Here is a 25,363-nt window from a genome sequence, read left to right as displayed (position 1 = left end):
GTACCGACCTGCTGCCCAGGCACTTGTCCTGTACTTTTCCAGGCATCCACTGGGGCAGGAGCAGCAGCTGCAGGCACCTTTGCCTTCACTTCCGCATTCTGACCTTCCAGCAGGCGTCTTGCTCAAAAATTCCTCTCTTTGGAAATTCCTAGAGATTGAGCAGACAAGATCAGAAAAACGTCCAAGTTGTTCTTACAAAGCACTTCCCAAACTGAAGTTTCCCCTCCCGAAAGAGGAAATGAAAGCAGCACCAAAGAAAGAAAAGCTTAAGCAGCCCAGGAAAAAACTCTTAATGAAGAAAAACAAACCAGCCCAGACTTAGGAAGGCCCAAGGATAACCCTGCACCTTGGACTTACTCTTCCCATCTGGAGACAGGGGCCGAACGCTTGGTTGAAGAGTCCTGCAGGGTTACACCACAGACCAAAGATTAATAGTCTTTTTATAGACCCCTGTTATCACATCAGCTGCCTGACTATACTCAACACTTTTATAAGAAGCTCAATTATTTGTATACCAAACAGATTTTTAATGGCTTTGGAGGTACTTGATAAAGCTTTATAATTCCATAAGCAATTAGCCCATGCTCCTCCCTACCATTTCTTAGACAATCATGAAGTCGACAAGTCTTATTCCAAGTCATGTTTCAGTGGCTAGAACAGGATCAATCACAACACAGAAGCAAAGACCAGGGAGAGGACCAGAGAGGAGGACAAGCGTAATTTTTGCTGCCTTGTTCCTAAACTCTTCAGAAGGCAATCAGAGCAAGTTTCCACACTTCTGTCATTCAGGGCTGGAACATCCTATCGTATGTAATTCACTACCTATCAATGTGGGCTGGCTGCTTTGGCATAACCCCAGCTTCTCTCTGGATTTGAAGGGCCCAGCCAGGACCCAAGGAGTGGGTGGGTGGCAACAATTAGCACAACACAAAGAGACTGCAAGCTGATCAACCACTGCCCCAGTACTTAGCCACATAAAGAGGTTGAAATCCAAGGCACAGGGTCAGTAGTAAATGCAGGTCAGTAGTCACTCACTGCTAAAGACCCGTTGGGGGGAGGAGGTGCAGCAACAGTTACGTGCACCCGGAATATGACCACATGGAGTTAATCGTAAGCTGCTCATCTAGCTCTTTTTAGCTGGAGATGCAAGATGTGTCCCCCCCTTAGAGATGTTAGAATCACAGACCTGCAGAATGAGAAGGAATCCTAAGGGTCCTCTAGTCCAACCCCCTGAAATGCAGGAAAATGCAGGTGGCCGTTACGAAGATCAAACCTGCAACCGAGCTAACTAGTGCAGGGTGGCCTTCTTTTGTAGAACTGCAATGCGAGGCCTCCCAACTTTGCCTCTGGGAGCCTGGAGGTCGGAGCCTCCCTTTCTAGCTCCATAGAGAAGTAGGACCATCTTTCCTGTTGCGAGTGGGACGCCTCATTCTGGGGCCCAAAGAGGCTCCGGGTCTGTTTCGCGGGGTGACGGGCTCGGGGGTCCCTGGGCGAAAGGCTATGGAGACACACAATATCATACAGAGGACACCTCGAGGGCCATGCAATAGACGTCTCCCCCCCCCCCCCAGCCCTGTCTTCACCCCCAGGAGGCGAGGAGGGAGCGGCGAAGAGGCTCTGGCTCTGTTTCTCGGGTCCCGGGCTCGGGGGCAACAGCAACTGCCAACGGCCTCCCGCCCTGCCACGCCCCCCGCGCCCGACCCTCGCCTCCCATTGGCTGGCAGGACCCGGGCTTCGCCCAGATACAGAGTCGGAAGAGCCGGCCAATGGGGAGGCCTCGGAGAGGGCGCGCGGGGGGAGAAAGGAAAGAGGGGTTGGAGCCGGCTCTCCCACTGCCTTCTGGGAGTCGTAGTGCCTGCCCTCTATTCTTCCCCCCAGAGAACGGAAATGAATGACAGAGAGGACTGCGTTTCCCAAAAGGCACGGTGGCGCGGCTTCTGAGCTACGGGTCGCGAGAAGAGGCAAAAGGCCCCCACCTGGCGCTGTTTTCCCTCCCAGGTGTGCAGGTGCAGGTGGGAGGGAGGAGGAAGAAGAGGGAGGAGAAGGCCCTGCGCAGCCTCAGCAGCTCCAGCCACACCTAGCCCTGCCTGGAGAAGCTCCCCTGGCATCCCTGGTTGGCATGGAAGCTGCCCAGAGCCTTTCTTCCCTCCCTTGTTCATTCCATGGCGCTTCCTCCCAACACAACTCACAACAGCCCCGGGAGGGAGGCCAGGCTGAGAGGCAGCGACTGCCAGCCCCCCCACCTCTTCCTTTTTTTATTCGCACAACAGCCCTGGGAGGTCAGCCAGAAGGAGAAGCACGGAAAATGCTCCAAGGCTGCTTATTTTACTGCATTTGTATCCCGCCCTTTTCTCCGAGGAGCCCAAGGTGGCACAGATGGTTCTCTCCCTCCTCCTTTAATCCCCACAACAACACCGAGGTAGGTTACTCTGGCAGGCACTGATTGACACACACACCCGACGTCACCCTTAATGGCCGAGGGGGGATTTGAACCCTGGTCTCCCAGGTCACAGTCCAACACTCTAGCCACTGCACCACACTGCCTCTCCTTCGACTTTGCTATGGCAGAAAATCCTGCCTGGAGCCTCCCATCTTTTGGACCTGACCTTCAGCACACTTGCCCCCCCCCCAAAAAAAAATTAGTTACCTTTGTTTGGAGGAAAAATATCTGCTACTTTCCCTTTCTCTTCTTTTTTAAACGCATGCCTTCTCCAAAGTGTACATGTGATCTTCTCTTTTGCCCCTGGGATATTTCTAATCTAACATCCAGGCTTTTAAGGCAGAATTTCCCATTTGATCTAGGACAGGCATAGGCATCCTGGCCATCCATATGTTTTGGGACTACAACTCCTATGATCCCTAGCTAACAGGACCAGTGGTCAGGGATGATGGGAGTTGTAGTTCCAAAACAGCTAGAAGGCAGAGTTTGGGGATGCCTGCTTTAAAATATGTGACATACTTTGTTCTTGGTCTGCTAAGAAAGGTGGGGGGACTTCGTTGCAACAGAATAAAGATCTGCCTTCAGCTCATTCATCTCTGACCAATAACGAACTTGGAGTCCCTTAAGAGGGAAGTTAGGCCATTAAAGATACACCCCTTAAGTCTGGTAACACTGTGCCAGGTGGGTCTGATTGGGAGTTGTAGTCCAAAACATCTGAAGGGTTGGGGCAGACGGCTGAGCTGAATGGTGGGCAACATTCCAGACTTTTCTGTGCTCTCCCTCCATCTCCAGAGGGCAAGGCGATCCTCAGATGACCCCGTGGTGGCAGTTAGGGGAGGGAGAGGAAAGTCAGCTTTGCTCGGGAGCATTTTGTTCTTTGGACTACAACTCCCATCATCCTTTGATAATTGGCAATTTTGGCTGGAGCTGATAGGAGTTAGAAATCTGAAGGGCACTCGCTCGGCGGGTGTAGCGCGTGGATGCCCGGGAGGGGGACTTCCAGCGTCGATCTACTTGTTTACACGAAGAAGTATTTGAAGAAGCGTGCATGCATACGAAAGCTCATACCAATAACAAACATAGTTGGTCTCTAAGGTGCTACTGGAAGGATTTTTTTTGTTTTGTTTACGCGAGAGTAAGCTTCCTTATACTCGAAGAGGATTTTTACGTCCACGTCACGGGTGACAGAGCTAACAGGGTGGGCATTTGTTTATTTTTGGCTCCCTAGGGCTTCCGTCGCAGCTGCCGCGAACGGCACGGCGGAACTGGAGGCGTCGCATTGCTTTATTGATAGACTGACGTCCGCACGTCCAGTTTCCGATTTCTTGGAAGCGAGAACTGTCCGTAGGAGAAGCGAAATCACAAGATTTTAAAGTCGCTGCTGTGGCTCCACGCATGCCCAGCCAGAAGCAAAAGGCAACTCCTGGAGTTCGTGCTCTTTCTAATAGGTGTTATTTCACGCGAGGAAATAAATTGTGAGCTAGAACTTTCTAAAATGCTGCTCCGTGGAAATCAAGGCGTCTTTCGGGGGCAACCGAGCACTGGATTTGGGTTGGGAGAATCTCGAGGCGAGCACAATTTAAAGTGAGCCACGTCTGCTGCAACCTCCCAAGTGTTCTGCATGGAGTGAGGAGTCGGTGGACCTCGGAAACTCTTAAAAGGAGAGTATCTTCGAAAAGCCCCACCAGGTAAGCCTCGCTTGCCTCCTGAAGGGCCATCACCGCAGAGCTCTGGAAGCGCAGGACCTGCGCTTCCAGAGCTCTGCGGTGATGGCCCTTCAGGAGGCAAGCGAGGCTTACCTGGTGGGGCTTTTCGAAGATACCAACCTGTGCGCCATCCACGCCAAGCGGGTCACCATCATGCCCAAAGACATCCAGCTGGCTCGCCGCATTTTCATTTTCTTAAAAGGAGAGTATCATATGCTTCCACCAGTTTTAAAAGAGTGAGGAGGAATCAGCTGTCTTTCCCATTGGAATTTGAAGGCGCAAAGCTGTTTTTAAAAGGTTTAGAGGGGACTTTTGAAAAACCATTCCCACAGCCCTCAGAATGCGACTGGAATGGGAAAGAGCAGAACGTCTATTTTTATTTTTACATTTATATCCCGCCCTTCCTCCAGGGAGCTGAAGGTGGAATACATCGTTCTCCTCCTCTGCATTTTGACCTCCCAACAGTCCTGTGAGGTAGGCTAGGCCGGGGGCGAGGGACTGGCCCAACGCCGCTCAGGGACAGCTTCACGACCAAGCGACTGGGGATTTGAACCCCGGTATCTCCCAGCTCCTGCTCCGACACTCGAACCGCGGCACCACGCTGCCTCTTTCCCTTGCTGCTTCCCTCGGATGAACACGCTGCTGCTGCTGCTCTCTGCCCCTTCCGCCCCGAGAGGGAGTTTCGAAAAAGGAAAAGCGGGAGGGGCGCCGCGAACTCGGAAACTCCCTGGCGAGGCAGTAAGATGCGCCACTCTATCCTTCGTATCTCTGCCGCCGAGGGAAAAGGTGACGACTTCAGGAGGAGGAGGAGGAAGTTACTTCCGCTAAAAAAGGCGGGAGTGGGTGGGGGGCGTGGGGAACTACACTTCCCAGCGCCCTTTGCGCCCGGCGTGCTTATATATGAGGGTTAGCTATGCGAGGGAGGGGTCCGAGGCGGGGCCGACCTGGCCCTTTTAAAGGCCTGCGAGGGGGCGAGGGCGGCGGTGCTCCTCGTCAGGCTGCGGCGGGGACCAGGTAAGCGGGGGGCGCAGGGGCCTTTCGCCGCCTTCCCCTCCCTTCCTTCGCGCGCCCTGGGGGCCTCCGCTGAGGAGAGCTGGCCCTGTTGAATGACTGCCTGCCGCTTTCCCCTCAGCGCGGTCCCGCCGAGACCTCCTTTGCTCGCTCCTCCCTCCCCCGCGCCGGCTGAGCTGCCCGTGGGCTCCCCTCCGGGCGACCTTCCTCCGCGCCTCGCTCGGGCGGCTGCTGCCGTAAGGCTGGGCTCCGGGGCCCAGTCAGGTTCGGGGTCCGCCCCGCTCGCTCGCTCGCCCGCCTTCCTTTCCCCTCTATCTCGCCCCAGCGTGAAGTGGTTCGGGAGTCTGGACTGGGGCCCAGGATCCAAATCCTCCCTCGGGGCCCCCGGGCCAGGCACCGCTTCCCAGGGTTGAGCCCTCTTTCCCCAACCCGCCACAGCGGTCAGGGCTGTCAGGGAATCAGTTGATGGTGCTGTGGTTCGAGCGACAGACCTGGACCTGGGAGACCAGGGTTCCTTTCCCCACTCGCCCATGAAGCTTGCTTGGTGACCTTGGGCCAGTCACTGCCTCTCAGCCCAAGCCTACTTTGCAAGGTTGTTGTTGGGAGCTGGAGAACTATGTAAGCCACCTTAAGCTCCATGGAGAAAATGGTGGGACATAAATGCAACAAAGAAGTAAATAAATAAGTAAGGCTACACAGATGTGGTGGACCAGGTTGGTAGGACGCTTCAGGCGTCCCTGGCACATTGTGTGTGTATGTGTGTGGAATCGCTGGTTGCCCATCCCATCGGATGCTTAAAGAAGCACAGCTGTGAAATGCATTTGCATGTTTCACCCTATTGTCCACTTTGTTTTGCTCAGCTGGTGGGTGGCTGAGGAGGGTGCTGTGTATCCCTACTGGGCCTTTGCAAACATGGCACGGGCACTCAGCTTGCAAGCTGTGACTCCATCTGGTCCAGGCTGGCTTTCATCTGGTTGGGGTGGCTACAGGTAGCCCAAGCTATGGCAAGCGGCAGCCTGGTGTGTAATGTGGAAGGTCAGAGTGGATTGGGTTACACCAGGGGTGCCCAAACTTTTTTCAAAGAGGGCCAGATTTGATGAAGTGAACATGTGTGAGGGCCGACCAAAGTTGTTGAGCTTTTTAAAGAATTGTTGAGCTTTTTTAAGGATTTAACCCCAAATTTGTTGACATATACTTCTACAGGGGCCAAATTAGGCTCCCGAAACAGACTTCAGACATGCCTGGGTTACGCTAACTTTTTCTGTAGCATTTAACCCTGTTGTTGATAGGAGAAACCAGACTGGGTCAGCGGGAGCGGGGAGTTGATGGTTTCTGGGTTTTATCAGCAGAAATTTGAACCCAGTGCACTGAGACCACTTGGTGTAAGAGTTGCGCAGCATCAGTAAATGTTTCTTTACTCTGTCTCCTCCTGGTGTCAATCTACTGAGTTTAACTGCACTGTAGCAGACCATAATCTGAAAGAAAAGCAGCTAAGCAAAGCTATCCCCACCCCACCCCACCCTACAATGTTTGAAGAAAGCGCAGTCAGGAAATGGAGAAGGAGTGGAAGGGGAGTTGAACTGAATTGTCTTATGGGGCAGATAAAAAAAGATGAGACTTCAGGCGGCAGCTGTTTCTTGATGCAGCAGGTGAAGAAGTAACAAGTATTTAATCCTTATCTGTATTGTTTCTCATGGAAAAGTAAGAAACCAGTTTTGATTGCTACATTAGAAGCATGCTAAGCTCCCAGAATAAATGCTGCATTCTTTACTAGAAATCCAAGTGAAGGAGACAACATAGATTCATATGTGGTTGAAAGCTGTTGGCACAAAGCTGTGTTTGGGGAGCTCCTTGTATTGTACTGTGCGTGGCATAAAATCTAAGGCAGAAGTGGCTGCAAAGTTGTCAAGTCTGGGAGCAGTATTTGTTTATTATTTACTTCGTATTATTCAACAACTTTTCAACATGTGTGCATTCTTCCCCTACTCCTAGTTAACTTCACAGGCAAATTCTTTTTAGTTCCTTAAATGTGCTGATTGGGGCTAATAGGAGTTGTAGCTGGAATCATTGGGAGGGCACCAGGTTGGGGATGGTTGAACTAGATAGATTCCCAAGGTGAAGTACACTAACAGAAACAAATGAGAGAACCACTCATGGGTGCACTGAGTTCTTCTGCTTTGGAAGGTGTGCGCATCTTTGACATGTTTAACTTACAAAGCCTTGCAAGCTGAAACACATCAATACCAGATTAGTCATATTTTCTGGAAAATTTAAAGAGGCTCTAGGTAAATGCAGTCAGAACTGCAGGTATGTATATAGTCATGGCAGGGCCACTGGACTTCTGAGTAGCAGATTTTGATGAACACATTATCTATAGTTCCTTTAGATTTGGTGTAAGAAGTTGATAGCAAGGGTCCCAGAAGATCAATGAAATGCTAGTAACATTACCAGGATATGTTGAAAGGCCTAGATTGCTTACGAAAAATAAAATACATAAGCACCACCAGCAGTTCATGCACTTTGGAAGGTGCCAGTGGCCTTATACGGTAAAGGATAAAGATAAAATGGAATTGAATCATATGGGGGGAAATCATTAGTTAAATTACAGAGGAAAAAAATCAATTTAAAAACAGTGCTCTAAGTCAGAACTGTCCATTTCTTTACATCCTGCTGAAATAAAACTGCAAAGCAATTGCTTGCTGTAAATCTTAATTAAACACATTGTTTTAAAACTGCATGGAGCCTTGGAGGGAACACCACATGTTTCTCAGATATTTCTCAATATTTTAGAAAAAATACTTATTTATATTACCCATACAGCACAGTAATTGTAATTTTTAAAAGCAACTTCCCATTATATAACTGCCCAGACCATTCCTATCGCACAAAAAATGAATTCCTTCAGGAGCAAACAAGGGGTGGCAGTAATCACTGGGCAGCCCAGTTTTCCCACTTCTGTTTAAAGTAAATGTTTGACAGGTACTTTGAGCCAGTTGCAGAGATTACTTAGTTACTAGGCATAAAATAGGAATGAAAGGTTAGCCAGATGGATCAGTAGATTACACTTGTGGTGGCTTTCCAGTACCTGCACCTTGTACCCTAGTATACGGACATGGAATTATTTTGATGACCAAGAAGGATCTCCTTTTACCCAGGTTGTTCTTTGCAAAGAAAATATATCTTTCATAAGAGGTCATGAATTGACCTTTTGTGTTCATATTTAATTCTAAACCCTGTCATTTTAAAAGAGGAACTTGTAATTGAACTTGGTTTTAAATTGTTATTTACTTTTAAAATCATTGACCTATCCACCATAGAAGTTTTGGTGAATTCAGCTAGATGACAACAAGTTCTAGATTGTGTACACTCTCCGTGGTATTATGCAACAGTTGTTACTTTTTATGGTTTAATGTCATTTTTCATACTGTATTTGCTTTGATATCTTGTCTTTCTTGGGCTTCCTTTTGGAAATACATTAATGCCTTTCAAATATTAAAAGAAATGAAAATGTTATAGTGTTCTAAGAAGACTAGGCATGGTTATGATGGGAGGGTGAAGTGTGTGACTCAAATTTGATTTCAGGAAAAAAATCTATGTCATATCTTAACCACAGATGTGTTAAAACTTGATGCAAGAGGTTTTAGCTGAAACACCTAGTCCAGAGAACGCGGGTCAATAAAGAGGTCTAGGAATGGTTGCTTATTTAGAAAAGCTTATTCCAAATATGACAACAGCGTTGACATCTTTAAGACAATTATTGACTCAAGGTGCTGGATTTTAACTGGAGGTCAATCCTTGAAGCAGTATTCAAGCAGTTAAAAGTTGCTTACTAACAAACCTGCTCAATCGCCTTCTGGCCCAATCGCCTTCTAAATCCGGCCCACAGACGGTCCAGGAATTAGTGTGTTTTTACATGAGTAGAATGTGTCCTTTTATTTAAAATGCATCTTTGGGATATTTGTGGGGCATAGGAATTTGTTCATTATTTTTTTTCAAAATATAGTCCAGCCCCCCACAAGGTCTGAGGGACAGTGGACTGGCCCCCCGCTGAAAAAGTTTGCTGACCCCTGCAGTAAGGCAAACCTTGGTGCAGCAACAAAAAGGACTTGGAAGGAGCCAAGTTGTCTATGAATAAATACAGTGGTACCTCGGGTTAAGTACTTAATTCGTTCTGGAGGTCCGTTCTTAACCTGAAACTGTTCTTAACCTGAAGCACCACTTTAGCTAATGGGGCCTCCTGCTGCTGCTGCTGCTGCGCCGCCAGAGCATGATTTCTGTTCGTATCCTGAAGCAAAGTTCTTAACCTGAAGCACTATTTCTGGGTTAGCGGAGTGTGTAACCTGAAGCGTATGTAACTCCTGAAGCATATTTAACCCAAGGTACCCCTGTAGCTTGTTCACATAGTCTTGGTAAGCTTAGGGTGTCATGCGAACCAGGTCTGAAGCTAAAGGAATATCTAATAGCCACTACAAATGATGGGCTTACTTTAGAATAATAGTACCACAAGACGTCTGAACACCATATATTAAAGCAAGGGTGTGCGGGGACAGTTTCCAGTGCTTGATTTTTCCCCTCAGAAATGTTCATTAATAGTTAATAATGAATGGATGCCACTTGCAAATATTAGGCAAGGTTGTCAGTTTCAAAGTCTTAGCTTTGTTTACTAAGTAATATAAATCAAAATTAAGTTCTGTCTCTAGGAGGATCAACATTTTCTGATGTAAAAGACTCTGTGCGAATTACCCTAACTTGCATAGGAAATATTTCTGTGAAACCCACAGCACTGCATCAGTCACCTACAACTGAGCTATAAACTTGAGAGGCTGTTCCTTGAAGTCTCTGTGGACTCATATCCCAGATTGAAATATTTCATGGAAAACAAGACGAAAAGAATCCCTGCTGTGTCTCATGAAACAGACGCTGGGAATGAATTCATTGGATTTTTATTTTTAAAGGAAGTGTCATAATCTTCTGGTTGATTACTGTTCAAAATACGAAGCAAATCTTTCAATAAAATGTGAAGAGAATGCAAATATGCAACATTACCTGTATAGTAAAATGTAGACAATACACAATTATTAGCTTAGAACCAAGGGTAAATCTATGAAGGGAAAAAATGACAAACTAACTTATCTAATTACAGGAAGAACAGGAAATATGCACACAGAGACGGGTACATTTTATAAGACTTTCCATATTAGTGATGGTGTGTGATAGTAATTTTATATTCTTCTGTAATTAGATGAGTTATTTTGTCATTTTTTACCTTCCATGCATTTAATTTGTGCAATTTCAACTGGCTGGCTGTGTTGTGATATTCTTGGAACTACAGGGATTCTGTTCCTGAGGACTTCTTATGCACATCGACATGTTTTACTTTTCTCTAAATCTTCAGCCAGTCTCCTTGGGCTTAATCCACTAGATGTGTCTTAATGAGGACATGGAGTGTGACTAAATTGAGCCTGGAGGCTTATATTATGTATTTGAGCATGGCTAATCCACTTTTTAGTTCACAACAATAACTTGTTGCATTAAGCCTTAAATGATGCTTCCTTTGTGTGTATGGAAGGAGTGTTGTGATCAGCTTGATAGCAATCTTGGAATCTTTTGTCATGCATGGAAAGAGACCCCCCCCCCCAAAAAACACCTTGCAATGGCTGAGAGAGACAAAACAGTTGTCAATAAAGGACAGTCTTCCAAGGTCGGCTTGTGGGAGCGGCAGAGGGGCTTGTCCATCTGTGGGCTGAGTTTGTATAATCCAGACTTGCTGTCACCTTTAGCAAGCCTGGACTTCATGCCATCTGAAAGAGGCATTTCCAATTCACGAGCACCCCTTGAATGCAAAGACCTTGCTTCATGCAGCACAGCGGGGGGAGGAGGAGAAGACTGATGCTTAGCTGAGAATTGCAGCTGGCCAGTGAGCAACTTCCTCTTCCCAAGCTGCTGCCCTCCAGATGTTTCACGCTGCAGCTTCCTGTTAGCCCAGCCATATATATGATGCTGGGGGTTATGGCAGTTGTAGCCCCAAATACCTGGAAGGCACCAAGTTGGAGAAGGCTGCTCTAGAGCAAGAGTGGAGAACCTTTGCCTTCCAGGTGTGCCAGTCATGCTTGCTGGGGCTGATGGGAGATGTGGTTCAGCAACATCTGCAAGGCCAAAGGTTCCCTACTCCTGCTCTAGAGTCTCAGAACCGCATGGATTGAGGCAGGGTCCACTAAGGATGCAGATGTACTTATTTTCTTACATTTTAATATCCTGTGTTTCTTCTACCTTGGCATTACGGTCAAGGATGAATCAATGAGGAAACTGGGAAGGCCTTTGTGCATGCATGCTTCTGATTGGAGATGGGGGTAGAAAGTGGGTTGGGTATGCTGCCAGATTGACCCTATCTTTTCTTTTAAATTTTGGTTCAGCTGAGATTAATCCCACACTTTTTTTTCTTTTATTGCAGCAGGTGCCTTCTGATGGTTCCAGTTGGAGGCCTACAGTTGTAGCGAGTGCCCACCCACCCCTCCCTTTTCCTCTTTTCCTTCCCCCCTCCCCTCCCTCCCTCATCTGAATCTCCCCTCCCCTCCCCACCACACATGTTGTTGTGTACTTGCACTCACTAATGACAGCGTGGATCATCCTCCCCATTAGCCTCTCTGCCTTCTCGATCACTGGAATATGGATTGTGTAAGAGCTGTCTTGATTTCTGCCTGTGTTCTGCATGAATGACTAGCCTGGAAAGTGTGTGTGTCGCTGGCTTGTGGCTTCCAGCAAATAAGCAGCAGGTTCTTTCTCTCCCTGAACTGTTGTTCTATTTAGGAGATTGCCAAAGGCAACTCAGCAAATCTGTCCCAAAGCTGTGCTCTGAATAAAAGTTCTAGCTTTTTGTGATAGATCTTGCTGACTGGAGGTTTTGCCCCAATACAGTTTAAACAGCACTTGGGCGACACTTTTGATTATTCTTTACAGTAGATCAGGGTATTCTGGCCAGGGTGGACCCTGTCTTTATCATATAGGGCCTGATTGCCTGACAAAAAGGCACACTGATCACTGTAAGGGCAATCTTCCCTTCTGTAGTATTATTAAGAGCTTTTGGCTGCTCTTCCTCACAGCACCAAGGTGGGAAAGCTCCCCCTTTGAGAAATGTCAGCAGCTGTGGGGGGTAAGAGCCCTGGTGCTGGAGGGACAGGCATAAGTTCCACGATAACATCTTGTCTTCAGCTCTGCAAGGACTCAGAAATAGGCTGTGTCCTTGGCTTACCCTGCAGTTCCCACCTGCAGCCACTGAGAGGAAGTTCTCTCCAGCCTCATAAAAGGTGGTGTGCGCACCACAACTTTACTAGAGAATGTTTGCTGAAAACTGTGGCAGGGACCCTGTGGTGTGCTGTTGTGTAGGCAGGCCAGTCTCCCCCAAAGTGGAGACTCACAGGTGTGTTAGACACCAGCTCCCATCAGCCCAAACTCTTGGAGGGTGGCTGGGTCGGAGAAGCCTGTAATACACCTTTAGCATGCCTCCATTCCAGTGGGGACAGAATGGAAGGTGGTGGTGTACGTTGCTTTTATGGAAAGGGCTTTAATGTTTCCCAACTCTTTGGGCCCCGGCTCTGGATAGCCAGCTCAGTTAACAGCACTTTGGGAAAGTGCCCTTGTTTTTGGTCCCAGTTACACAGCGGCTGCCACTAATGATTGCTTGTGATGAGGACTACATGCAGCTGAGGAAACATTGCAGAATCATAGAATTGCAGGGCTGGAAGGAACCCAAAGGATCATTCTAGTCCAACCCCCTGCAGTGTAGGAATCACAGCTAAAGGATCCCTGATAGGTGGCCATCCAATCATCTGTTTTAAAACCTCCAATGAAGGAGAGTCCGCCTTCTTTGGGAGTCTGTACCACTTAAAGTCAGAAACTTCTTCCTAATTTTTAGTCAGAATCTCCTTTCTTGTAACTTGAATCCATTAATTCAGGTCCCCCCTCTGGAGCAGCAGAAAACAAGCATGTGTTGCCTTCCATATAGCAGCCCTTTAGCTATTCAAGGCTATCATATCACCTCTCACTCTTCTCTTCTCTCTCTCTTTTATTTTTATTTTTCAAAAACATACACACTAATCATTCACAAATACGGAAATACAAAATAATAACCATAAAAAGGAAATAAAAATACATCCATGTGGCTTCCCTCCCCCAATACTCATCATCCCTTAATCTTTAAATTATTGTTTACATTGCATCTTATGCATCTCATCCTTAATATTCTTAATATAGTAATTTTTTATAGTTCTACTTTACAAGCAATTTATACATATCGACATGTTGTCCTTAGAACAGTGTTTAATCATACAATCTTCAAAACATTGCCATTCTAACCCTAGTTTCTGATTTGTCTGGTATCTTATGGCTGCTGTTAACTTCGCCATTTGTATAAAATCAGATAGTTTGCATATCCAATCTTCTGTTGTGGGTATAATATTTCCTTTCCAATTCTTTGCAAGTAAAAGCCTGGCTGCGGCTGTTGCATATAAAAATAATCTTTTCTTACCTTGTGGAATATCCTTTCCTACTAAGCCCAATAGATACGCCTCTGGGTTTTTTTCTGTAGAAAATTTGAACATCTTTTTAACTTCCTCATGGATACATTCCCAAAATTCTTTAACATTTTCGCAGCCCCACCATACATGCATCATAGTCCCCTCCACCTCCTTACGTTTTCAGCAGAGATTGGATTTTAACTTACTTATTTTGGCGAGTTTTGAAGGTGTCATGTACCACCTATAGAACATTTTCATTAAGTTCTCTTTGATGGAGTAGCAGGCGGTAAATCTTATATCGATTGTCAAGAGCCTTTCCCACTGATCTATTTGAATTGCATGGCCGATGTCTTGGGCTCATTCAACCATTACTTCCTTTATTTCTTCGTCTTTTAGGTCCCATTCCAGTATCAGATATTACACTTTGGATAATAGTTTCTTATTGTTTTTTAATAATACTTTTTGTAATTTAGATTCTTCCTTTCCAAAGCCTATTTTTTTTATCGGAATTGAAAACATTATTTAATTGGTGGTATTGGAGCCAATCAGTAAGATGGTACCTTATCTCCTCAAATGACTGTAAGTTGCCCAGTTACTTTCCATATTTAGTTTTTTGACTACGAACGCCTTGAGCGGGGACAGCCACCATGGTGTATATGGTTCCAGTAATGGTTGGTATCTAGTCCACACCTTATACAAAGCACTTCTAACAATATGGTTGGTGAACCCTTGTGGACTTTTACTTTATTGTAACCAAGGTAGGTGGGACGCGGGTGGCGCTGTGGTCTAAACCACAGAGCCTAGGGCTTGCTGATCAGAAGGTCAGTGGTTCGAATCCCCGTGACGGAGTAAGCTCCCGCTGTTTGGTCCCAGCTCCTGCCCACCTAGCAGTTCAAAAGCACATTAAGTGCAAGTAGATAAATAGGTACCGCTCCGGCGCGAAGGTAAACGGCGTTTCCATGCGCTGCTCTGGTTCATGCTGGCCACATGACCCAGAAGCTATCTGTGGACAAACGCCAGCTCCCTTGGCCTATAGAGCGAGATGAGTGCCACAACCCCAGAGTTGTCCGTGACTGGACCTAACGGTCAGGGGTACCTTTACCTTTAACAAAGGTAGGCATGCCACCCATATCTGTTATCAAAGCTCTCTAAATCCAGTATGTCTGTTTTTTCTAACAGAATCCAGTCTTTGATCCAAATTAGACACTGTGTCAGTCTTCTCTTTTCTCATAAGGCTTGATTTCCAGACCCTTGATCATCGTGGTTGCCCTCCTCTGCACACCTTCTAGCTTGTAAATATCCTTCTTAATCTGTGGTGCCCAGAACAGGACACAAGACTCCAGACAGGGTCTGATCTAGAGCCACCTGTTCCATGTGGGTCCGGCAGAAAAAAGCAAGAGCTGTTTGATAGTGGAATGGTCTCCCTTGGGAGGATTATGGGCGCTCCTTCATTGGAGGTCTTTAAGCAGAGGTTGGATGGCTGTCTGTCATGAATGCTTTAGATGAGATTCCTTCATCACTGGGGTTGTTCCAGATGAACTTGGGATGCCTTCCAGCTTTACAATTCTGATTCTATGACAGAAGCACAGAGGCAGACAGACGGGGTGGAAATGTCCTAACCCAAACACAAACCATCTTCTGTGGCAACTGCAGCCCTGTATAAACAACCTGGGAGCAGGAATTTGCTTGGCGGGGGGCGGGTTTCAAGCCACAGCAAATCAGCTGGCCACTGCAACCTGTGATTTGTGTATTTGCTGAGAAGTTAGTGTTTTTGGCATTGATGTGGAACAACATTACACAGGAGCCTATAGGCCTGCGAGTGAAAGGCTGGTTTTGCGTGGTTCTCTTGTAGCATTTTGGACAGGCAGCTGTGGCAGGGAAGATAAGGCTGCCTACAAGTCTCTCCTGCTATTATGACCCATCAGCCCTCGGATCTGTTCTGGGTTAGCCTTGCTGCAATGGCTTCGTGTCCCCAAGGAAGCTCTCTCAAGGGAAGCAGCTTCCCTCCTTAGACATACTTAGGTGCAAACATAGGAATCCTCTCCTGCTGAGAGGCTCGCTGGACACAGACTGCAACTGGCTGGAACTCAGTAGTAATTTGTCAGCCTAAAATTGGAGGTGGCTGCTGAAGCTGAACATGCAGGCAAATTGGAGAGCAACAGTTGCATTTTTATCTTTGTCTCCCAGATGCTTCTTTGGAACAGCCCTCCTAGCTTGGATCTCTTCTCAGCAGGGCCAGTTTCCTGGGTAAACAACACAAAAGCAGAGAGCAGGTTGAGAGTTCCCAAAGCTCACTGGATTGTGGAAATTTTCCAAAGTCCTTTGTCTTGGTGATGGAAAATTTCCAGTCTTGGGGGTGACACATTTTACTGCTGCTTTATTGCTTACCCTGGGGAAAAGCAGTGGAGCAGGAATTGCAATTCTTTGCCTGGGGCAGTTGATGCTTTCCAGTGTCACCTCTGGTCCACTCTGAACAGATGGGAGCTTGAAATGCACCCAGAGAGTGTGTGAGCAGGGCTTTGGGCAAACGCTCTCAGGCTGGGATACAAGGGATTCCAGAGCAGCAGGTTTAAGCAGTTTAAGGAGCCACACCAGCTCCTTCCCAGTGCCCTTAGCCTTTACTGGCATATAGGGAAGGGAGAGGCAGAGTCCTTTGAAGCCTCCTTGGCTGCCTTAAAGACCTACACTGGCCCTCTGATAGGTCAGGGGAAAGGGAGACATTTGTCTTCATCTTAGTTCCTCTTAGGGGCAACCCGAGCAGGTTTTTCTTTTTACTTAGAACAGCTTAAAAGATGTTTGCTGCCTGTAAGCCTGAATTGTTCTTGGCATAAAAAGAATGATTTGAACACCTTCCAGAACTCTGTTGCCATTCTTGTGCATCCTGTTGTAGGCTTTTAAAGCTTATTTGTTTGTCTGCTTTGAGTTATACAAAGCTAATTGGATGTGCTTTGCTTTTGGAAAGCCGGCTTCAGGTGGTATAGGTGATATAATCTTTGAACAATTGTAATATAATTTTTATTTGTTGATCTGGCCCCATTTGGCTGCTATGCTCACACATAGCATTTCATGTCCAGTCCACCCTTAACTGTATTTTTCTGTTCTGCCTCTCACAGGTATGCCATGGCAGTAATGAACCACCATGTGTGTCCTGTTGAGAACTGGTAAGTCCTTCCATAAAGCAAGAGGACAGAGTCCTAGCTCTGGGGGAGAGCAGCTGCTCTGCATGCAGAAAGTCCCCGATTTGCACCATAGAATCTCCTGGTAGGGTTGGGAATGTCCCCTGTTGAAAAAAAATCCTAGAGAATTGCTGATAGAGTGTAGACAGAACTGAGCTAAGTAGACTAGTGGGCTGACCCAATATAAGACAACTTCATACGTTCCTAGTCTTGTTAGCTTCTTAACATTCCTTGTCCTGCAAAACTGGCCCTGTTTCTTGTTTGTATCCCTTCTTGAAGCACGTTACATTGCCAGCTAACCTGTCCAAACTGTTGCAGGTCATATAATGAGTCCTGCTCCGCTGATTCTGCCAAGCATGGATACCCCAAAAGCTGCTGCACCTTGGAGGATGTCCCTTTGATCAGGTGAGCGGGGAAAGAATTGTAATGGATTGCAATGGAGCTGTTCTGGGCACAGAGGCTACCCCTGCATCCCTTGTGGGTGAACCACTCCTGGCTGGAGTTCAAATTGGGCATTGCCTATAAACATAAGAAGAGCCTGTTGCATCAAGCCAATAACAGGTCTAGTCCAGCATCCTGTTCTCACAGTGGCCAGTCACATGCCTGGAGGAAACCTGCAAGCAGAATTCAAGCGCAAGACCACTCTCTGTGAATCTGTCTAATCCTTTTAAATTGTCCAATTCTCTTTTAAATTGGTGACCATCACTGCCTCCTGTAGCTGTGAGTTCCATAGTTCAACTTTGAACTGCATGAAGAAGTCCTCTTTTTTATCTGCCCTGAATCTTCCAACATTCAGCTTCATAGGATACCCATGAGATATAATGTTATGAGACAGAGAAAACCTTTTCTCTATGCCATGCATAATCTTATAAACTTCTGTCACGTCACCTCTTACTTGCCTTTTCTCGTATTGTGCTTGGCTTGGTCAGAAATAGCTGTTTTCCCAGTTGTGCCATCTTACAATAACTTCACAAGTCCATCAGTTTGGCAACATCCAGGCAAATGTGTAGAACAAAGGCATCTTTGCTGGTTTCTCTCAGCCATGCTAACATTCTCATTCTTTTCCCCCTGCAGTAAATGTGGCACGTATCCTCCTGAAAGTTGTCTCTTCAGTCTTATTGGGAATGTTGGGGCTTTCATGGGTAAGTGCTGCTTCTCCCCTTTCTTCACATCTGGCCAGCAAGCATCAGTAGACAGCATCCATTCCTGCCTGAAGCATAATCTTCCCAGGATACAAGCCCCTGAGAGAGAGGCTTTTCCAGAGCGAGTGCCTGACCTTCAAGGGGCATACAGGAAGCCGGCCTGGTTGTAGAGGAAACGCCTTCTGCCTGCCAAATGTGGCTAAAGGTTGTCTTGTGAAGAGCCAGGGACTGAGGGAAACCCCAACCCACTGCTCGAGGGTCTGTGTTGCATCCAGGGGCATCCTGAAGGTTGACAGATAACTTCCTGGAAACATCCACATCTGCTTAGTCTTTCTCCACATTTTTATACTGATAGACTCTTGAGTCCAGGGGCTTTCTTTCCTTTTCCTTTCTCAAAGCATTCTGCTATCAAAAATGTGGGGGAATATGGAGAAATTTTTAACTTCTGTGACCAGGCAATCAAAAGTGGTCTACACCAAGTAAAACTGAATTCTTTGACCTGTGTAATTGGAAAGAATCCATTTAACTCAGGCATAGGCAAACTCGGCCCTCCAGATATTTTGGGACTACAACTCCCATCATCCCTAGCTAACAGGTCCAGTGGTCAGGAATGATGAGAGTTGTAGTCCCAAAAGATCTGGAGGGCCAAGTTTGCCTATGCCTGATTTAACTTATTGTGACTCTGAGTCACGGAAGACACAAGGGAACCAAATCTTCCACCCACCGAAGCCTGTGTTCACTCTTGCCCCTGGCTGCTGGGATTCCAGCAGGTATTGCCCACATCTTTGCAGTGGCAGGAGTGAGAAGCACGCTTTATTTTATAAAAATAAAAAGGTTGACCTTTTCAAGAAGTTGGGCTCTGTACCCAGGGCCATATCCTGTACTTCCACAGAATTGCAGTGCATACATAAGAGTGTTGCTGCTAATTTGTGGGGGCATGAGGGGACCCCCTGTGCCCTGTGCTGCATGGTATGTCCAGTGAGTGTTTGTCTCACAACTTGGAGCAGAATCCATGGTGCCCTCTCCTTAACCTCTCTTGCTTCCCCCAACAGTGCTGGTGATCTGTTTCCTGCGCTATGGGCAGCTGATAGAACAGAGCCACAGTTCCTGGGTGAACACAACTGCGCTGATCACAGGCTGTACCAACGCTGCTGGCCTGGTTGTGGTCGGCAATTTCCAGGTTGGCAGAAATTTGGGGAGGCAGCACTGGGTCTCAAAGCAGCTCCCATTTGGGAGTGACATAGTTGAGTTCCTTTTCACCTGGAGTGACCTCTTGCCTCTGGCAAGGCTGGATTATGGCCCATAGCGGGGGTGGACAGGGCAAGAAGCAGAGGACAGAGGATTTTATTTATCCAGTCACCCTAGGCAATATGTACCATCTGCAAAGGCAGCCCCACCCCACGTACTCTGCGTTGGAACAACCTAATGCACACATGGAGGAGATGCACTTTGGAGAGCTACTGGCTGAGGGATGGAATGAGGGAGGGGGTGGCTTGAAGCGACTGGGGCGGGAGCCTTCCCCCAAAGCAAAATTCTCTTGGCACAGCCATTTTCATTGTAGTGAGGCTGTGCGGGAGAATTTCCTTTGTAGACTGTGGCCCCTGCTTGTCAGCAGGTGTAGGGGAAGATGCCATTTGACTTGGTGAACCTATGACACTTTGGCGGGATGGAAGACTTTTCTTAACTGCCTAAAAATGGAACGAGGAGACCTGCCTTCTTAAAAATAATAATGGGAAAGGTCAGGCTTCCACAATGGAACATGATTGCTCCAGTACCTGTGTTTGGGCTCTCCTTGTGCTTTAGGTGGACTATGCCAAATCCCTTCACTACATCGGAGCCGGTGTGGCCTTCCCGGCAGGCCTGCTTTTTGTCTGCCTTCAGTGTGTCCTCTCCTACCATGTTGCCATCTCTGTCCTGGACTTCTGGATGGCACATCTACGTGTCTTCCTTACCACTGTGGCCTTAATTTCCCTTGTCCTGAGTATCCTTTTCTGGTGGCAGGGGCCGGGCCACTTGGTGGCAGTGTGCGCTACAGGGGGACACCCATTCCTCTAGAGAATTCCCTCCTTTCTCACACAGGATTTCCTTTCTCCTGGGATAGGTGATCACTTGAAGGGCTTCACCATGGCTGCGTTATCCTGTGGTTCTTCAGCTTGCCCTCTTGATACCTGTGCTCCCAACCCTGGCCCTGTGCTTCTCTTCTGGCCAGAGACAAGAGGACCTGCAGCCTCCCAGCTAACTCCTGTCCCCTGACCATGCTGGCTGCAAGGGCTGGGGAAAGTCTGCATCCAGCAACATGGAGAGCCACAAGTTTGCTATCTAAGCTTTTGGGCAGGCATGGGGAATCTTTGGCCCTCCACATGCCACTGGTGCCAATAGATGTAGTTCACAAACACTTGGAGAGCCAAAGTTTTCCACACTTTTTAGGCATTTGCAGTTTACACACACAATTAATTGCCTGGGCGTAGTTTCAGGAAGGTGCTCTGATCCACTGCTTCAAACTGGGCTCAAGATCTTGTTTGTTCACGCGCTGGGAAGGGGTTGCAGCCAGCTAGCCAGTCCCCCATCCTCTGCACACATTCCATTTGCCACAGGTGTCTCAGTTCCGTCACATTTGGCCAAATGTATAGATCCTTAAGGAGGTCACGACTTCTCAAACCAAAACTTTTTTTTACGCAGGTAACTTTATGCAGTTGACTGGCAGCCAGTTGAAATTACACAAATTAAATGCCTGGCAGGCAGAGAGCTTAAAAGCTCCTTTTGCACAGGAGTTTCCTGTCATGGAAAGAGCTTTTAAGCTCCGTTTTGCTCACCAGACTCTGGGAGGGTCTGGCAAGATCTTGCGGGAACTTGGGTGGCTCTGCAAGATCCTGCAGGAGCCTCCCAGAGCCCAGTAAAGCAAACCTTGCTTAGGGGCTAATACCTGTTTGGTGCACCAGCTCCATCTCTGGAGTGTAACCCCATGCCAGATGCGAGTTTGCTGTATTTACATCCTTTCCTATAAATGGAACCTTAGGAGGTGTCCAGGTGGTTCCGAAGTGATCTCCCATCCAGGTGCTGACCAGACCCATCCTGTTTAGTAGTTTTAGGAAGGTGGGGTCCACAGCCTGGGCCTATGGAGCGGAGTCCTAAAGCACCACCAGAGCCCAATAGGTGGCTGTATCAGTTCTTTCTGTCATGTCTCAGGAGTGGACGGACTTCAGGCTTGCCAGGTCTACTTGTTTTTGTTTTAAACTATAAATCCAGGATATACCAGCCAGGTGTGAAAGACACACTCCAAATTAAAAACAGGTTGCTTCTGTATATAGACTGTGTATAGAATTTGTTTTAAGAATTTTAATGTAGCTGTCCTTCTCACACAAGAAAATCTGCTGGTAGCTTTCTTAATTTTAGCAGTATAACTGAGGAGACAAACGTTACTTTGAGGCTAGATAGGAGTTGGAAAGCCATTCTAATCAATTGGCAAACATCCAGAGGTGTACTAGAGAGCCAGTGTGGTGTAGTGATTAGAGAGTTGGACAAGGACCTGGGAGACCAGGGTTCCAATTTCCACGTGGCCATGAAGCTCACCTTGGGGACAAGCCATTTCCTCTCCGCTTAACCTACTTCACTGGATTGTTGTGGGGATTAAATGAGGGGAGAACTGGGTATGCCACCTTGAGCTCCTTGGAGGAAAAGTGGGGTATAAATGCAATAGCTTAAACAAATGAATAGTAGGTCCCAGTTCTGCCCACTCTTGCTCAAAGAGGGCATCTTCTGCCACCATCACAAAGCCAGCCAAGCCAACCCACCTTCCGCAGGCATGCCTACTTTTCCTTGACTCTCCCACAGGTGGAATCTTCTTCATCCATGAGAGCTTCCTCCTGCAGCACCTGGCTGCCATCTGCGAATGGGTCTTCGTCATTGACATCCTCATCTTCTACGGCACTTTCACCTACGAGTTTGGTGCCGTCTCCAATGACACCATGGTGGCTGCGCTGCAGCATTCGAACAGCAGGGGGTGCAAATCACCAGGCAGCAGCAGCACCTCAACTCACCTTAACTGTAACCCTGAGAGCATCGCTATGATCTGAGGGAAACGGGTGGGGATGGTTTTGCTTTTCCATCCCGCATCCGGCAGCTTTGGTGAGCTGCCTTTTTTTCCCCCAATGGGGGAAGAGGGGCTCCTTTCCCTCCTGGGGATTTTAATTTTGTACCAAAAGATTTTTTTTGAAAAGAAAATTATTGCTGCCAACACTCCCCTCTAATTCCCCTCTGTCGTTGCTCAGTGCTGCACTCTTAAGGGAGGAAAGACAGTGCCTATTTGTCTTAAGAGCACTGGAATGGCAGGAGGCAGAACTCTCAAATAAGCCCCCACCTATATAGCTTGGATCATGACAACCTTACCTGAAAACCTGTCCTTGCTGGCAGCTAAGCTTTCTCACCCAACCCTACTGCACACACACTCTGGGGGTTTGGACTACAGTTCCCACCAGCATGGCCAGGTGATGCGCAGGCTGATGGGAGTTGTAGTCCAAAGCACCTGGAGGGCAGCGGGAGGTTGGGGGAGGTTGCTGCAGAGCCTGGCCCTCTTGCTGCCCCCCCCCCAGGGCCTGCAAACTGGTGCCAAAGGAAACAGCTGTTTCCAGATTCATTTCCAAGCAGAGCCAGACTCGTTTCCCAAAGGTGCTTGGAATACAGTTTGGGTGCCTGCAGACAATGGCTGCTCTTGGAAAATATGACTGCATCTCACTGCCGCTCCCCACCTACTTTCCTTTTGGGGTGATATAGGGACCTACGTGAGCTGCTTGAGCAAAGAGGCAGGGGGCAGGTGGGTTTAGTGAATGAAGGATACCCCTCACTACTCTCTGGGAGGTGACCACCACCTCCATACTTTGGCCTGTAAGAAGTAATGTGGTCTCGACGCAACAAGAATATGGATGCACCTGGGGAAAACAGGGTGGAGAAGCAACAAAAGGAGACTCTGTCTTAGGGAAAAGACGAATGTCCCCACCCCAGGACTTGGCACACTACCTAAGGCAGATTTCCACGATCTGCCCCATAAGTATCTGGGCTGAACAGGGAGGAGGAGGATTCTGTTCCTCAGCCCCCCATGTCTGAGCTGGTATGTTTGGGTAAAACTGTTTTGGTATTTTTTAGAAGTTTTTTTTATATATCTCTATATAAAATGTGTATAAAGAGAGTTGTATCAGAGCAGCGCTGCCTTGTCTGATGGGTGTGTGTCTGTCTACGTGTACAGCAGCAGCAGAAGAGCATCACAAGCAAGGTGCCACTTCCACACCCTGTGCACATCCAGGAATTGCAAAAGGAAGAGTGCTTACAGAAAAGGGAAGGGGGTACACCTGAGGCACCCCCTCCCCTGCTTTGTCGCTTAGGAAGTGGGACCTAGAGGAGGCTCCACTCTGATAAATGCAATTTTGTCTGGAAGGCAACAATAGGGGACTGCAGCTTCTAACTGCTCTGAAATCACTCTCTCCAGGCAGAAGGGGAGGGTGCCAGAGTTTGGTGTTATTTGGTTTCTGTTGCAGTTTTCCGCTCCCTCTGCTGTCCCTGGAATTAGTCTCCACTCTGCACTACTACTCATGGACCCTCTAAGCCAGCAGCAGCCATTACCCTGCCTATTTGTTGGCCCGATTTGTCCCCTTGCCGTTGCAGACCTTGGGCCAAAAAAAGGCTGTGCTGCATACTTTAAGCCCCTCCTGCATATTTGCCACCCCCAACTTAGAGAGACCAAAATCACACATGCCAAGGGAATGGCCTTTTCTTTAGCTGGGTTTATTGGTTGTGTGTTTTTCCAGAGTTTGCTCGCCAAAATGAAGGTCCAGTCTGCTGTCTCTCTTCACACAAAAACAGAGATTTGGTAATAGCAGCCAGCATTTGTACAAACATAGCACCCGAGGGCTGCTTCACAGAAGATGAGAGTACACACCTGCCTTTCTTGGCCACAGAGCCCTCTAAAGTGCAGGAAGAGGGGCAGAGGACCAGCGACCCTCCAGATATTGCTGGACTAGAACGCCCATCATCCTTTACCATTGGCCAAGGATGTTCTGAAGCAGAGGCACCGCTTGTGAGTAGTTCCTAGTGGTTTTCCAACATGGCCATGGCTGAAGATGCTAGCCTTTCATCTAGCAAGCTACGCACAAGACTCATGCAAGCTGTGGGGATTTTGCACGATATAATGAAGGGTTGGGTAACTTTTTTGCTCTGGCAGACCAGATCTCCATCTCAACCCCCTCCCTCTCACTTTGACACTACTCACTTGTCAATCATCTGTATTAATGGCACCAGACTGACACTTGTCAAGACAGTGCTTGCCAAACAACCAGCAATGAAGTGCCTGTCACGTGCTTAAGAGGAGCTTGCTGGGTCAGGAATAATCTAGTCCAGCATTCTGTTCTCGCAGTGGGCACCCTTGATGCCTATAGGAAACCCCCAAGGACCTGGGCACAAGATCACTCTCTTGAGGATTCCAGCAACTGGTATTTGGAACTGCTACTGCCTCCCAACTGTGGAGGCAAAGTATAGCCATTGTAGCTAGTAGCTTCCATGAATTTGTCGAATACCCTTGTTAAGCCATCCTAGCTGGTAGTTTAACTGTTCTGTGTGAAGTCCTGAATCTTCCAACGTTCAGCTTTACTGACCGCACAAATCATGTTATGAAGAAGAAAAACTTTATCCACTTTCTCCCTGCCATGCATAATTTTATAAACTTCTTTCATGTCACCTCTTGCTCACCTTTTCTCTATAAACTAAAGGGTCCCTAATGCCACAACCTTTCCTCACAGGGGAGTTGCTCCATCCCCTTGATCATTTCGGTTACCCTTTTCTGATATTTCCAGCTCTGCAATATCCTAGGTGAGGTGACTAACTGTATAAAGTATTCCAAATGTCGCAGAAGAGATTTGTATAACGGCATTATGATCCCAGCAGTTTTATTTTCAACTCCTTTCCTAATGAAACCCAGCATGGGATTTGAATTTTTCATGGCTCCCGCACACCGGGTTACAATCTTCACTATGCCAAGGTCTCATTCATGGCCAGTCACCGCAAGTTCAGACCCCATGAGTCTATATATATGAAACTGAGATTTTTCTTCTTGACATGCATCGCTTCTGCACTTGTTTAGATTGAACTGCGCTTGCCATTTTGGGGGGGCCATTTGCTCAATGAGGAGAGGTCCTTTTGGAGTTTTTCACACTTAAAAACAAACACCACACTGAACAATTTTGTATTGCTAGCAAACTTGGCCACCTCACTGCTCAACTGCTCACCCCTAACTCTACATCTTTCATGAACAAGTTAAAAAGTGCAAGGTCAGATACCAATCATTGTTGGGAGAGGCACTCCACTTTCTACATCCTTCCATTCAAAGAAC

At 47.4% G+C, this 25,363-nt stretch overlaps 1 protein-coding gene and 1 long non-coding RNA gene across 3 annotated transcripts; both read left to right on the top strand.

Annotated features, from left to right (window-relative positions):
• Window positions 1–2,232: 2,232 nt before the first annotated feature.
• Window positions 2,233–3,926, top strand: LOC310769964. Its single transcript, XR_014551896.1, has 2 exons — window positions 2,233–2,419; window positions 3,669–3,926. It is a non-coding gene; the product is annotated as an uncharacterized lncRNA (long non-coding RNA).
• A 1,118-nt stretch (window positions 3,927–5,044) lies between these two features.
• TMEM150A (transmembrane protein 150A) lies at window positions 5,045–23,181 on the top strand. Of its 2 annotated transcripts, none has more exons than XM_083629670.1 (7): window positions 5,045–5,160; window positions 16,784–16,831; window positions 17,165–17,251; window positions 17,921–17,988; window positions 19,041–19,168; window positions 19,792–19,969; window positions 21,820–23,181. In XM_083629670.1, the coding sequence occupies exons 1-7, from the start codon at window positions 5,060–5,062 to the stop codon at window positions 22,059–22,061; spliced, it is 852 nt and encodes a 283-aa protein (XP_083485796.1). In that variant the 5' UTR covers window positions 5,045–5,059; the 3' UTR covers window positions 22,062–23,181. The 2 variants fall into 2 exon arrangements, with proteins under 2 accessions (XP_083485796.1, XP_083485795.1); XM_083629669.1 differs by lacking the exon at window positions 5,045–5,160 and adding an exon at window positions 11,617–11,832.
• Window positions 23,182–25,363: the final 2,182 nt, after the last annotated feature.

This window comes from Podarcis filfolensis (genome assembly GCF_964270895.1).
Source record: "Podarcis filfolensis genome assembly, chromosome: 8".
NCBI lineage: Eukaryota > Metazoa > Chordata > Lepidosauria > Squamata > Lacertidae > Podarcis > Podarcis filfolensis.
The sequence above is the reverse complement of the archived record's forward strand: the minus strand, read 5'-3'. Positions and strand labels throughout refer to the sequence as shown.